General features: G+C 47.4%; 1 protein-coding gene across 1 annotated transcript in view; it reads left to right on the top strand.

Moving 5' to 3' along the window:
- The window catches only part of PLEKHG4B (pleckstrin homology and RhoGEF domain containing G4B), a 70,511-nt gene that overhangs the window by 31,123 nt on the left and 26,312 nt on the right, over positions 1 to 13,076 (top strand). Inside the window, exon 3 of the mRNA XM_072807436.1 lies at positions 8,191 to 9,364. Within this exon, the coding sequence (XP_072663537.1) occupies positions 8,191 to 9,364 (1,174 nt within the window). The remainder of the gene's footprint in view (positions 1 to 8,190; positions 9,365 to 13,076) is intronic.

The following is a 13,076-nucleotide window of genomic DNA, read 5'->3' as shown; positions in this document are numbered from 1 at the left end:
GAAGAGGGAATAAAAGAAAGAGCAAAACACAGAAGAGGGAATAAAAGAAAAAGTGACTATCCTCTAGTGTCATAAATGGGCAATAGGCAAACAGATTTCATGCAAAGATGACAGATTTAATCTATCCATATTTGTAATTATGGTAAAGGTAGTTAAGTGAAATAAAAATTCCAACTAAAAGGCAGATATTGTCAGACTGGGAAAGCGGCAAGACCCCCTAACTGCTGGTTATAAGGAATACCCTTTATTTTTTTTAATAATAAATTTATTTTTTATTGGTGTTCAATTTGCCAACATACAGAATAACACCCAGTGCTCATCCCGTCAAGTGCCCCCCGCCAGCGCCCACCACCCACTCACCCCCACCCCCCGCCCTCCTCCCCTTCCACCACCCCTAGTTCGTTTCTCAGAGTTAGGAGTCTTTATGTTCTGTCCCCCTTTCTGATATTTCCTACCCATTTCTTCTCCCTTCCCTTCTATTCCCTTAGACATGCAAAAGGTGAAAGGAAAAGAACAAGATATTCCAGTACATATGAGGAAGTTTGGTGGTGATCTTACTGCCAGGTGAGGCAGACCTCCGACCATGAGAGCCACCAGACACGCATGGGGACAGACAGGGTAATAAAAGGCTCCATGTGGGGATCCCTGGGTGGCGCAGCGGTTTGGCGCCTGCCTTTGGCCCAGGGCGCGATCCTGGAGACCCGGGATCGAATCCCACGTCGGGCTCCCGGTGCATGGAGCCTGCTTCTCCCTCTGCCTGTGTCTCTGCCTTTCTCTCTTTCTCTCTCTGTGACTATCATAAATTAAAAAAAAAAAAAAAAAAAAAAAAAAAAAAGGCTCCATGTGTCAACAGGTCATAACAGAACTTCCAAGTACATTAAGCCAAACAAATGACACTAAATGGAGATTTTCAGGCTCTTCTGTCAGCAATTGATAAACCAATTAGTAAAAAATTTCACTAAGGATACGAAAGATCTGAACAACACCTGACCTATTTGACGTTTACAGAACATTACATCCAACAAATGCAGAATACACATCCTTTCCAAGTGCACACAAAATGCTGTTCAAGGTGAACAATATGCTGTGTAGGTCATTTAAAATAAAGTTTTAAAATTTCAAAAAGCAGAAGTATAGTAATTTTTTTTCTAGCCACAACATTATCATCAGAATACCAACAACTAACTAGGAACTCCTAAAATATTTGGAAATTCAGTAACACATTCCTGAAGAACCTGGGACTAAACAGTAATGAAAACACAACAAGTAGAGGGATCCCTGGGTGGCGCAGCGGTTTGGCGCCTGCCTTTGGCCCGGGGCGCGATCCTGGAGACTCGGGATCGAATCCCACGTCGGGCTCCCGGTGCATGGAGCCTGCTTCTCCCTCTGCCTGTGTCTCTGCCTCTCTCTCTCTCTCTGTGTGACTATCATGAATAAATGAATAAAATCTTAAAAAAAAAAAAAAAAAAGAAAACACAACAAGTAGAAATGTTTACACACAGCTGAAGCAATCCTTAATGTATAATACAGTTTAAAGTGATACATAGCTTTGGGGAGGAAAGTCTAGCGTTAATTATCTAAATTTCCACCTTAAGTTAGGAAAAGAACTAATTAAATCCAGTTTTACTGAAACCTAAATGGATTAGTTATGCGTGCAGAAATAAAAGAGGGCAGCTTCCTCTGTAAAAAGAAGAATCCTTGGGGGGTGGGGGTGAGTGGGTGACGGGCACTGAGGGGGACACTTGACGGGATGAGCACTGGGTGTTATTCTGTATGTTGGTAAATTGAACACCAATAAAAATTATTTCATTAAAAAAAAAAAGAAGAATGCTCAACAGAGACTCACTAATGTCACTTATGAAAAAGTGCTGTCCTGTTAGATATGAGCAAGACAAATGATAGACTGGGATAGTTGAGGGAAAATCCACAAGAATCCTACATGCATATTCTTTCCCTCCTGTCTTGATGTTCTTGCTCCCCTGCAGAACTGCTGGGAGACACATTGGCATGGCTGTGGCCAAGCCAGGGGAGAAAGGCCAACCCCTGGGTCAACGAAGACGTACTCATCTGAGCCCTGTGAAGACACCAACACACACACACCTAATCAGGGAGCTGAATGTCAAGAACTATCCTCTAGTGTCATAAAGGGGCAACAAGGCAGAGCAGCAGAAGGAACAAACCTCCAAGGGGTCCCTTCCCCACCAAGGTACTAGCACAGAAGTGTACATTTTTGTATTTAAAGCAAAGATAAAGTGGTTTGGGTGTGTATGGTCATTCTTTCATAGTGATGACCTGCTTTAACACCCAGAGCTGGAGGGACCTTAGAACAGTGCAGTCAGCACGGGAAATCGCAGGGGGAGGGGGTGGGTCTCAGAAATGTGGAGAGCAGCCACCCCGCATTCTTCAGCCACTCAGTCTATGAGTTAGGGTTGAACACAGAGTGGAGGGGACCAACTTCTCAGGCTTGAGCAGAGAAAGCCGTCACAAGAAGCAAATCGAAAGACCGATGGCAGAAACATCTAGAAAATCTGTGCTTCAGAAGCATCAGAAGCAGAATTAAAAGCCAAACAAAAGCTGTTTCTTAGATCATGTTTGCAGAGAACTCACAGACATAAGTAAAACACTAAGTCCAATATAAACATTGGCACAGCCTTGAAGAGAAAATGTGCAGAAGAGGCACCACTATCCCTAGAAGACTGGGAAAGGCTGGGCTTTTGGTGGTCAGAGAGGCGCAAAGTAAGTGACAAGACACAAGCTTTTATTCATTAACGAACAGGAAAGTGTAAAGATTAATACCCAGAGCAGGGAGATAATGAGGCTGACACGTCTCCTATTTGTGGAAATTGGGATGACCTCTTGGGAAAGCAGTGGTTTACTATGAATGGAGACTCTTTATAGCGTCATGCGGTTTTAATCAGAAATCTTAAACCACAGCATATGACCTAAAATACAGGACCAGAGATGCCTGGCTGGCTCAGTCAATAGAGCATGGGGCTCCTGATCTCAGGTCATGAGTTCAAACCCCCATCTTGGTTGGGTGTGGAGTCTACTTATAAATAAAAAAATAACATGATTAATTAATTAAAGTAAAATACAGAGCTAGAATTATTCCTAAGAGTATGTATTGCAATAATATGTATAACAGTAAAAAATGGAAATAAATATTAGGGCAATGGTTAAATTAGTAATGTATAAATATGATAGATTATTATATGCAGATTAAAATTGTTTTAAGAGGGGGATCCCTGGGTGGCTCAGCAGTTTAGCACTTGCCTTCGGCCCAGGGCACGATCCTGGAGTCCCGGAATCAAGTCCCGCGTCGGGCTCCTGCATGGAGCCTGCTTCTCTCTCCTCCTGTGTCTCTGCCTCTCTCTCTCTCTCTATCATGAATAAATAAATAAATCTTTTAAAAATTGTTTTAAGAGAAGTATTTTAAAAATACTGAGGAAATTATTATGAGATAATATTAGGCCAAAAAGTGGTATAAGTTTGTCTCATACCAGTTGCTTGACAGGCACTTTTAAAACCATCACAAGAAGACATACAGTGATGTTAGTGTGCTTGTGCTATGGTAGGCCTGGGAGTATGGAAAAGGAGTGACTCTGCTTTTCCTACATTAACTCTAAAAATATCCCCTACTTACTAAAATCAGAAATGAAACCTTAAAAACTGAGAGGGAAAAGAAAATGGATGGTCCAGTCTATGGCGGCTTTCACAGTGCTAGGGTTCCTGAGGTTCAATGCCTAACCTCAGCTGAAATAAATATTAACAAGGCCTAGGTGCGGGGGTGCACATAACAGCCAAACTGCATACAGAACTGGGGCTGAGGGTACTCTGAAGACCATCAAGTGGCCTGACCACTGCACATTCACCATTCAGGAAGCTGGTTGATCTGCAAATACGTTCAGCTGTCCCTGGTGCCTGGCGGTAGGTTGCTGGGTGGACACCCTGGGGTCAGCCCCAGGACCAGGGGTGTAGGACCTTGACAGTGAACAGTGAGGTGGGGTTCCATGGACACATGGTGGGGATGTGCATGGCAGCCGGCTGCAGGTTTTGTTGCCTAACAAGGATGGACAGGTATTTACATGGCCTTGTGCAGGGTGTCAGAGCCCAAAGACGGAGAGAAGGGCCCCCATGGTGACAGTGGTCCAAGAACAGCAGACACGGAAGCTTATCCCTCTGTGCCTAGTCAGGCCCAGGAAGGCTGTCTGTCCCCTTGCCCAGGACAAGTGGACAAGTTCTCCCTCTGACTTTTCCAAAGGACCATAAAATTTTGTCTTGTTTTCAGTTTTCCAAGTAGGGGAGTGAAGCTGAGCTTTTCGGAGTATTACAATACTGCTGTGATACATCTATTATGATTGAAAGCCTGCTGCTGATCTTGAGAAATTCAGGTTCCTGGACTGCTGTGTGGAAGCCCACGTAAGGAAGGGCACTGCACTTGTTTCTGGCAGCTCAACTGCAGCTCCTAAACAGTGAAGCCCGCCAACCTCTTCTTGAATAAACAAAACTTTGGCTCTGTCACTTCTTCCTTGAAACACTATAAATGTCTTGAGCACACTATTTAGGGAAGATGTTGAAATGAGATAAAGAATTACTCCTTGCAGGGGCGACCAAGTGGCTCAGTCAGTTAAATGTGTGACATTTCAGCTCAGGTCATGATCTCAGGGTCATGAGATAGAGCTCCTGCGTCAGCTCCACACTCAGCGTGGAAACTGCTGGAGATTCTCTCTCTCTCTCTCTCTCTCTCCACCCCCCCTCCTGCTCATGCATGTACACTCTATAAATAAATAAATAAATAAATAAATAAATAAATAAATAAATATCTTTAAAAAAATATAGGGTACCTAGGTGGCTCGGTTGGTTAAGCTTTGGTTTCAGCTCAGGTTGTGATCTCAAGGTCAGAAGGTCAGTCTGTGCTCAGCGGAGTCTGCTTGTCCTTGTACCTCCCTGTGTGTACTCACACTCTCATGAACAAAATCTTTTAAAAATTTCACAGTAGCTTCCAAAGGAATAAAATATCTAGGTATAAATTTAAACAAAGAAGTGAACGGCTTGCATACTGAAAACTACAAAACATTGCTGAAAGAAAGAAAAGAAGAGCTAAGACCTGGAAAGACACTTGTGTTCATGGACTGGAAGATGTAATACTGTTAAGAAGGCAGTACTATCTAAAGTGATCTGAAGATTCAATGCAATCTCTATCAAAATCACAGCAATGTTTTTTGCAGAAAGAAAAACCTATCCTAAAATTCCTATGGAATCTCAAGAGAGTCCAAGTAGCCAAAAGAATCTTGAAGAACAAAGTTGGAAGACTCACATTTCCTGATTTCAAAACTCATTACAAAGCTATAGTAATGAAAACATTGTGGCACTGCCATAGGATAAACATATAGGCCAATGAAATGGAATAGAGAGCCCAGAAATAAACCCTTACATATATGGCCAAATGATGTCTGACAGGAGTGCCAAGACCATTCAGTGGGTATGGATCATCATTTCAACAAATGGTGGTGGAAAACTCCACATGCAAAGGAATGAGGTTGGATCTTACCTCACACCATACACAAAAATTCACTCAAAATGGATCAAAGACCTATGAGAAAGCACTAAAACTATAAAACTCTTAGAAGAAAACATAAGAAAAGCTTCATGACATTGGATTTGGCAGTGATTTCTTAGAAATGACTCAAAAGCACAGGCAGCAAAAATAACAAGAGTAAGTTGGATTTCATCAGAATTTAAAACTATGTTCTTAAAAGGCACCATCAACAGGTAAAAAGAACCCTCTGTCAATGGACAGAGATTCTGCTCAGACCTGGTCGGGGGTGGGATGGGGGGAACTAGAGGAGAGCTGTGGTCATCGGGTCTTTGAAAGGGAAATGGCACGAAGAGGGTGAGCCCCGGGATGAATGAAAGTAGACGATGGGACAGTGCATGCTGGGTGGATTAATCAAGGCTCTTTGGGCTGTAAGATGAATTTGCCTTGTGTCACTGGGAAGCCTAGAGGAGAAGAGCTTCAGACCCACCCCCAATAGGGGCTCAAACGTGTCCCTGGGGCTCTGTGTCTCCCCCTTGCTCTACTTGGCTCCACTGTGCAGACAGGCTGGGTGAAGGTGCAAATCCTCCCAATACATAAAGCCAGTGGAGAGAGGATTTCCTGTCTTCAACATCTTTATACAAGCCCAGGAAAGACCCTGATTGGGTGCCTCCATCCATTCAATCTGCTACAACAAAAACACCATACATTGGGTAGCTTATAAACATAGGAAGTTATTTCTCATTCTCCTGGAACCTGAGGAGTCCAGGGTCAAGGTGTCAGCAGGTTTTTTGTCCAGGACCAGCATCCTGGTTCAGAGATGACCAGCTGCTTTTGTTGTTATGGGCAAATTTCACATAATATGCATTTCCCTAATGATTGGTGAAGTTGAACATCTTTTCATTTGCTTACTGGCCATTTGTATATCTGTGAGGAAGGCCATGGAAAAGATACAATGACCCATTGACCTGTGAGCTGGATCCAGGCTCTTGGAAGCTCCTCACCCCTGTCCCCCATCCTTGGACATGGGTTCTGCTTGCCCTTCCCACTCCCAAGGACACAGCCTTGGGACACGGTATTGAAACTGCTGAATGGTATATGTGACTGAGCCTAGTTGAGGCCTTCAGGTAAACTTTCACAATTTCCAACTCAGATGTATGAAAACATTAAGTATTTTCTAGACCTTAGCTCTGAAGGAAACTAACATAAAATCTATGTGAAAGGCAACCTTCTGTAAGACCTCAAACTCTTAAGTTTCAAGGCAAGAAAATATACCACAAAAAAGTCAAGAAATTCAACTTGTATAAAATTTAAGCTTCCATAGAAAGGAAAGGAACATAACTAAGCTATACAGCAAGGAAACGAGGTCACATATAAGCAGCTGGTGGAAACAAAACACAGACAAACATTTGCTAATGGTGATCAAAAAAAAAAAAAAAAGATTGTCAGATTTTTTAAAGACCTCACAGCCCTAAGAAGGCAGAAACAAGGCCACCATTCATAAAAAGAATAAAAATAGAGAAATTGTACAGAAAAGAGACAAATGTCAAAAAGGGGGTTGGCTTGGCTATCACAGAAGCGTGACATAGAACAACACTCTTCCACAGTTTATGTGTTAGCTTAGAAAAACATTCCCCAGTGTAAAGCTTCTGGCTACTGAATCCTGGCCGAACTGTCACAGCGATGCATCGCTGCTGACATGCCCTCTGAGGCAGATCAGTCGTATTGCCAGGAATCAGGAAAGACAGTCTATGACCTTTTATCCTTAACCCTAATCCCTGAATGTTTCCTTAAACAATAATTTAAAGGAGAAATTTACTGTGTGTGATAGAAACAGACAGAAGCACTATAGATTCTGACCACAGGGGACAGGCAGGTCACCCCCGGACAGCAGCCAGGAGAGAGGAATAGGAAAGTGCCGACCCAACACCCAAGCTGTGTGGACATCGTTACTGCGGGTTCGAGAAGTTGCATCTTGCAGGGCTCAGGGAAGGAAAAGCCCCCAATCTACAAATGTATCAGAAGGAGGTTCTTTCTTTTTTCATTTCCTCTGTCATTATAATAACATTTGTGCCATAAGTCATTGCTGGAGTGGGGAGAAGCAATGTGTGTGGTAACTGAAGCGCGACGGTAGGACGTGGTTCCGTATGAGGACCTGCAGCTGGGGCTTCGGAGGTGTCGGGGGCCCAGCACTTGTTCCCCAAACTGCTAGATACTCTGGAGCCTGTGGCCGACGCTGCCTGTGTGGTAGCTGTCCTGTGGTCTAACCCAGGTTCTTCTCAAAGATGCGGGGGCAGCTCACCCACATGATCACAGCCGAGTTACAAACTTCAAATAAGCAGAAGGACCCCATGACATTGGGTGGGAGCCTGCAGCCGGCATCGTGCGTGTGCTGGCGGGTCCCAGCGTCCCCTTGGGGGACGGCCTGTGGGCACCTGGTGAAGCCGGAAGTGCCTTGGAGCTTCGACTGAGGGCTGGCGTGCAAGTGCAAGGTGGGACAGCCCCCGGGAGACGTGCCGCCCGAGCTGGGACTGTCTGGGCAGCCCCCGCGTGGCTTCCTCCGCCCTGTCCCGTCGCTAGCGCCCAGCACCCCGCACTTTCCCCAAGGAGCTGCCGCAGACATCTAACCCTCTTCCCTCCCTCTCTCGTCCCAGGCCAGGTACACAGGCCTCATCTTCGTGCACGAAGGCTGGCCGCTATGCGTCCACGAGAAGGTGGTGGTACAGCTGGCGTCCCTGCGCGGAGTCAGGCTCAGGCCCGGCGACTTCTACCTGCAGGTCACGTCGGTGGGGAAGCAGTCGGCCAGACTGGTTTTAAAATGTCTCTCCCAGCTTGGACGTGGCTCAGAAGAGGTCGCTGTCCCTGAGGCCATGTACAGCTGCGTCTTCACAGGGCAGTTCCTGGAATGGCTGAACGGGGAGCGGAACAGCGTCCCCTTGCAGAACTGCTTACTGACCTCAGGCTCTGCCGTCTTCCGCACCCCGTGGAGCAGTGTCACAGACCCCGTCTTTGTACCCACATTCACAACGGTCCTGCCCCACTGCCCCTATCCCAGGCCTGAGAAGTCATCGCTCAGAAGAGCCTCCAAAGCTCTGACTCCGGCAGCAGCTGTGGCCAACAACCGTCCCCGGGAGACCACCCCTCCCAGCCACACCCCGCCCCTGTCCCACTGCCGCAGGCATCCAGGGGGTGGCCAGCCCAGTCACCAACCTGCCCCAGGCGGCACTGGCTGGGGAAGCCCTAGGAGCACGTTTAGGAGCTCTGACGGAGGCCATGTCAGGGTGGGGCCCTCAGAGCCGGTCCCATGGGAAGGACCAAGAGGGATCCTGGACCCCACAAACAAAAGGGACGGCCCCCAGGCCCTCACTGTCTGTGAGGACACGGGCAGCCCAAGCTCCAGAAGGCAGTTGCCCAGGGACCCGGCCAGCACGGAGGTCAGACGTGGGTTCAGGAAGTCCTACATGGAGGCCCTGCGGAACCCCATGCCCCTGGGCTCCAGTTCTGAAGAGTCCCTTGGGGATGAGGCCTGCAGCACCCAGACCACGGGGTCCAGGGTAGTGTCCGGCCCAGCCCAGAAGGCAACGCCCAGTCCCTGGGGAGACTCCGTGGAGCTCCCAAGTCAGGAAAGACGTTCAGGAACCACAAGAAGCACCCTTCCCAGGAGGTCTCGGTCCTGGGACAGGTCCGTCAGGAGCTCACGAGGTGCCACTCGGCAGGCCTCCCGCCACTCAGTCAGCGCCAGGCTGGGAGGTCTCCTAGGAGGACGAGTTGAGGGCACCAGCAGTGCAGGCTCCAGCTGTCCGCCTTGCAGCACAGCCGAGAGTCCAGGTAACGCCCACCCCTGCCCCTTCCTGCCTCTTCCCCATCCTTCCCCTCAGTCTGTCTTCCTCGCTGCACTGTACCTTTCATCTGGTCGGTTGACCCAGGAGAAGCCTGTGTCCACATCCACATGGACAGGGCAGCTTGTCCCCTCCTGCTGACCATCCACAGCTGTGGAAATAATGTTCACATGTGCTCTATTCTTGCGGCTGCCACAACCAAGTACTGCAGATGGGGTGGGTTAGGACATTTACCTGTTGGTTCTGGGCTGGAAGTATGATAGCAAGGCATTGGCAGGGCTGTGCTCCCTTCAGAGGCCCTAGGGGAGGGTCCTTCCAATTGCAGGGCTCTCCCCACCCGCATCCAAACATCTTCTCCCCATATCTCTCTGTACCTCAACCCTTCCCCTCCTTTCTCTTACAAGGACAGCAGTCTTTGAATTCAGGGCCCATCACACACAGTTCATCATTCACATCTGCAAAGGCCCTTCCGAGTAAGGCGATGCTCACAGGTTCTGGGAGGAGACACATCCTTTTGGGGTCAGCACTCACAGCCCATGTAGTAGTCATACTCCTTTCCTGTGTATAAGTTAGATGCTATGTTCATGATCAATGACACTGGCTCCTGAGTCACACACCTCAAAGGCCTACAGAACGTGCTCAGCTGTCCCCGAACTATGAGATTCTCCCTATGTTGCTCTCAATGGACAACATGACTTGCAAGGAGAGTTTGCAGGGCATCAAGAATGAAAAGGAAGGAATGACAACCTACTCCTTAGGTCCAATATTCTCCTTGTTTGAATAAAGAAATGTTCTGTGATGAAGAAAAGCAGTGACTTTGGAGGAAGTAAAGAACAGGAGCCTTCGGAAGGAAGGGTTACCCCAGGCATCTGGGTGCAGAGAACAAGCCGTGGCTTCTTTGCAGAGGCACACCTGGCCCACCCACCGGCCCACTGATGGACTCGCTCACACTCCTGGATGGGCCTGCTGCTTGCAAAATGAGGGTGTCTGCTCCTGTCTGAAATTCTAATGGGATTTATACAGCATGGTGCACACGTGGATAGTCCTGCATAAAGTTTCCCGATAAAATTATTGGCTTAAGGTCAGCACTTTGTTAAGAACACTGTACTGGCCCCTGTAATTCAGTTAAAATTAAAACAAAGCAATAACTCCCTGAACATTGTTTCCAGGACCTAAACTTTCCTGTTTGTATTGGGCAGAAAACACGGTCCCATGCACCCTGGATAATGCAGTGAAAACTCATGTCTGCAGCTCGTCTTGGCGAGGAGATGGCCTGTGTCTTCCAGCAAAACTCACTCTGAAGTGTAACCAAGTCCATGTCTCTCCGCAGAGAAATGCCAGCTGCACAGATGCCGTCTGTGCACACTTGGGTGGTGGCAGCACGGGACACAGACATTTGACCACAACCAGGACACCTGGAGGCAGTGGGTTTCGTTCATATAAACCAGGTTTGGCAGCTCTGTGCATGTCGATCTCACCATCAGAGACTCAGTGTTCTCCATTAGTCGTTCCATCGGGGCCCCGGTGGACTTTGCTGCCTCAGCTCCAGAGACTATACGTGAGTTAGCACTGTGGGCTGGTGCGGAGAAAAGTCTCGTCAACCCTCTCTGAAGTTGGGAGTTCCCTTCCTGAGAGTGCTCTTCCCTGTTCCCTCCTGCTGACTGTCCAGAGCCGTGGAAGAAGGAGGATCCTGTGGAGAAGAGGGTCGTGCTTACACCCACAAGAAGTTGGATGGGGCCCCAGAGGTCTGAGCAGAAGGGCCTCAATGACTGTTCACCCAGTGAGTGGCCAGTGGCTTGGTGATACTGGCATTCCCCTCTATCCTTGCTGCCTGGACACACACAGGCTCCTGGAGTGCAGTTTGTGCTGTGGCCCTAGGCCTCATGTCTTCATCAACACAGGAAAATGCCTCAGCTGGGATCCTGCTGAAACCTAAGTAGAAAAGTAACAATTAGTGTACTTGCTCTTCCACAGCACAGACATTGTTTCTCTGTTCCAGCTGCTGCTCCTCTGGTCCAGCTTCTCCTCATCTGTTCCAGCTATTCCTCCTGTTCCAGCTGCTGCTTCTGTTACATCTGGTTCTCTGTTCCAGCTACTCCTCGATATGCTTCTCTGTTCCAGCTTCTCTTCCTCTGTTTCAGCTACTCCTCCTCTGTTCCAGATACTCCTCCTCTGTTCTAGCTACTCCCCCTCTGTTCCATCTGCTGCTCCTCTGTTCTAGCTACTCTTCCTGTTCCAGCTGTTAGCAGCTTCTCTGTTCCAGCTGCTGCTTTTCTGTTCTACCTTGTTTTCCTCTGTTCCCATTTGCTCCAGGTCCTGAGACTTTGCTTTGTCTCTTATTTAAATATAAAATCAACCTAATTTCAAAACAGTAAATATAGCACTTCAGTTTATGTCAAGATATCATATTCAGTCAACCAGTAGCAACAGACCAACTGTTTCTTGATTAGCCGCGTGAGCGTACTGCTTTTATTCCTGGCCATTTTAATACTGTAGCCCCCAGGACTTTGGGCCTCTCCTTTCATTGCTCCACAGTCTGCAAGCTGAATTTAGGAAAAGCTTACATGAATGACCTCAACTAGGAAGACGTCTAATAAGAATAGTGCACATGCACAGGTTATCTGCTCCCCCATCCATGTGAAAAAGCTTGGGGTCAGGGTAGAATTAACACATTAGAATATGTGGGAACCCAAAGATTTTACCAATGATGGTGATACATTCTAGAAAATATGGGAACATACATGAAAAATTCACTCTCAAGGATAGCGTACAGTTGTAACCAATCAGCTAGTGGTGGGACAGACAAAAGATGGTCCAGCACACAGTGGGATGAGACCCAGGGGAGGAAGGACTCTCTGACCCAGGAAACGTCAGGGATGAACCTCAAAAGCAGTTGTGCTGTGTGAAAGTGGTTAGACACAGGAGACCCCATAATGACCCCATAATGTCTACTTGTATGAATGGTCCAGGACAGAAAGTACATGGGTGGTTGCCAGGGGTAGGAGTACGGATTCACAGTAAACGGGCATGAGATATCTTTCTGGAAGGATGGAAATGTTCTAAAACTGACCTATGGTGATGGTTGCAGCACTTGGTAAAGTTGCTAAAAGCCTCTTAATTATACACTTAAAATGAGTTTTATTATGCATAAAATATACCTAATAAAGTTGGGCTTTTTAAATTATTTTTTAAAGTAGGCTTCCACAAAGTGTGGAGCCCAGCTTAGGGCTTGAACTCATGACCTTGAGATCAAGACCTGAACTAAGATCAAGAGTCAGATGCTTAGCTGACTGAGCCAGCCGGGTGCCTCAAACTTTCATACAAATATATAAAGAGTGCTGTGGGCTTCTCCAGTCCAGCTAGAATGAGAAAGCTGTTAACAGAGTTATAAGACATTAGCCCTGAAAGAAGTTTGGGAAGAGGCCAAGGGACAGGAAACCTAAGCCCAGATTGGTTTAGGGTGCCCCTCAGGGTCTTAGGTTCCAACTAGCTCTGGCCAAGATCATCCCTTCCCTCCCTGGGGTGACACAGGGGAGCATGGTCCCCCCCTTTGTGGGGTGATCCAGGAGAGCCCGGTCCCTCCTCCCTGGGGTGACGCAGGAGGGGGAGGCACCCCAGCTACGATGCCGCCTGCCGTCAGGGTGCTCCCACCCCTTGTGGAAATATTTTTGTGACACTCTTTGGGAAATCTGTGTGAGAGA

Source organism: Canis lupus, chromosome 31, assembly GCF_048164855.1.
Source record: "Canis lupus baileyi chromosome 31, mCanLup2.hap1, whole genome shotgun sequence".
NCBI classification, from domain to species: Eukaryota; Metazoa; Chordata; class Mammalia; order Carnivora; family Canidae; genus Canis; species Canis lupus.
Note: the sequence above shows the minus strand (reverse complement) of the source record. Positions and strands in the feature narration are given on the sequence as shown.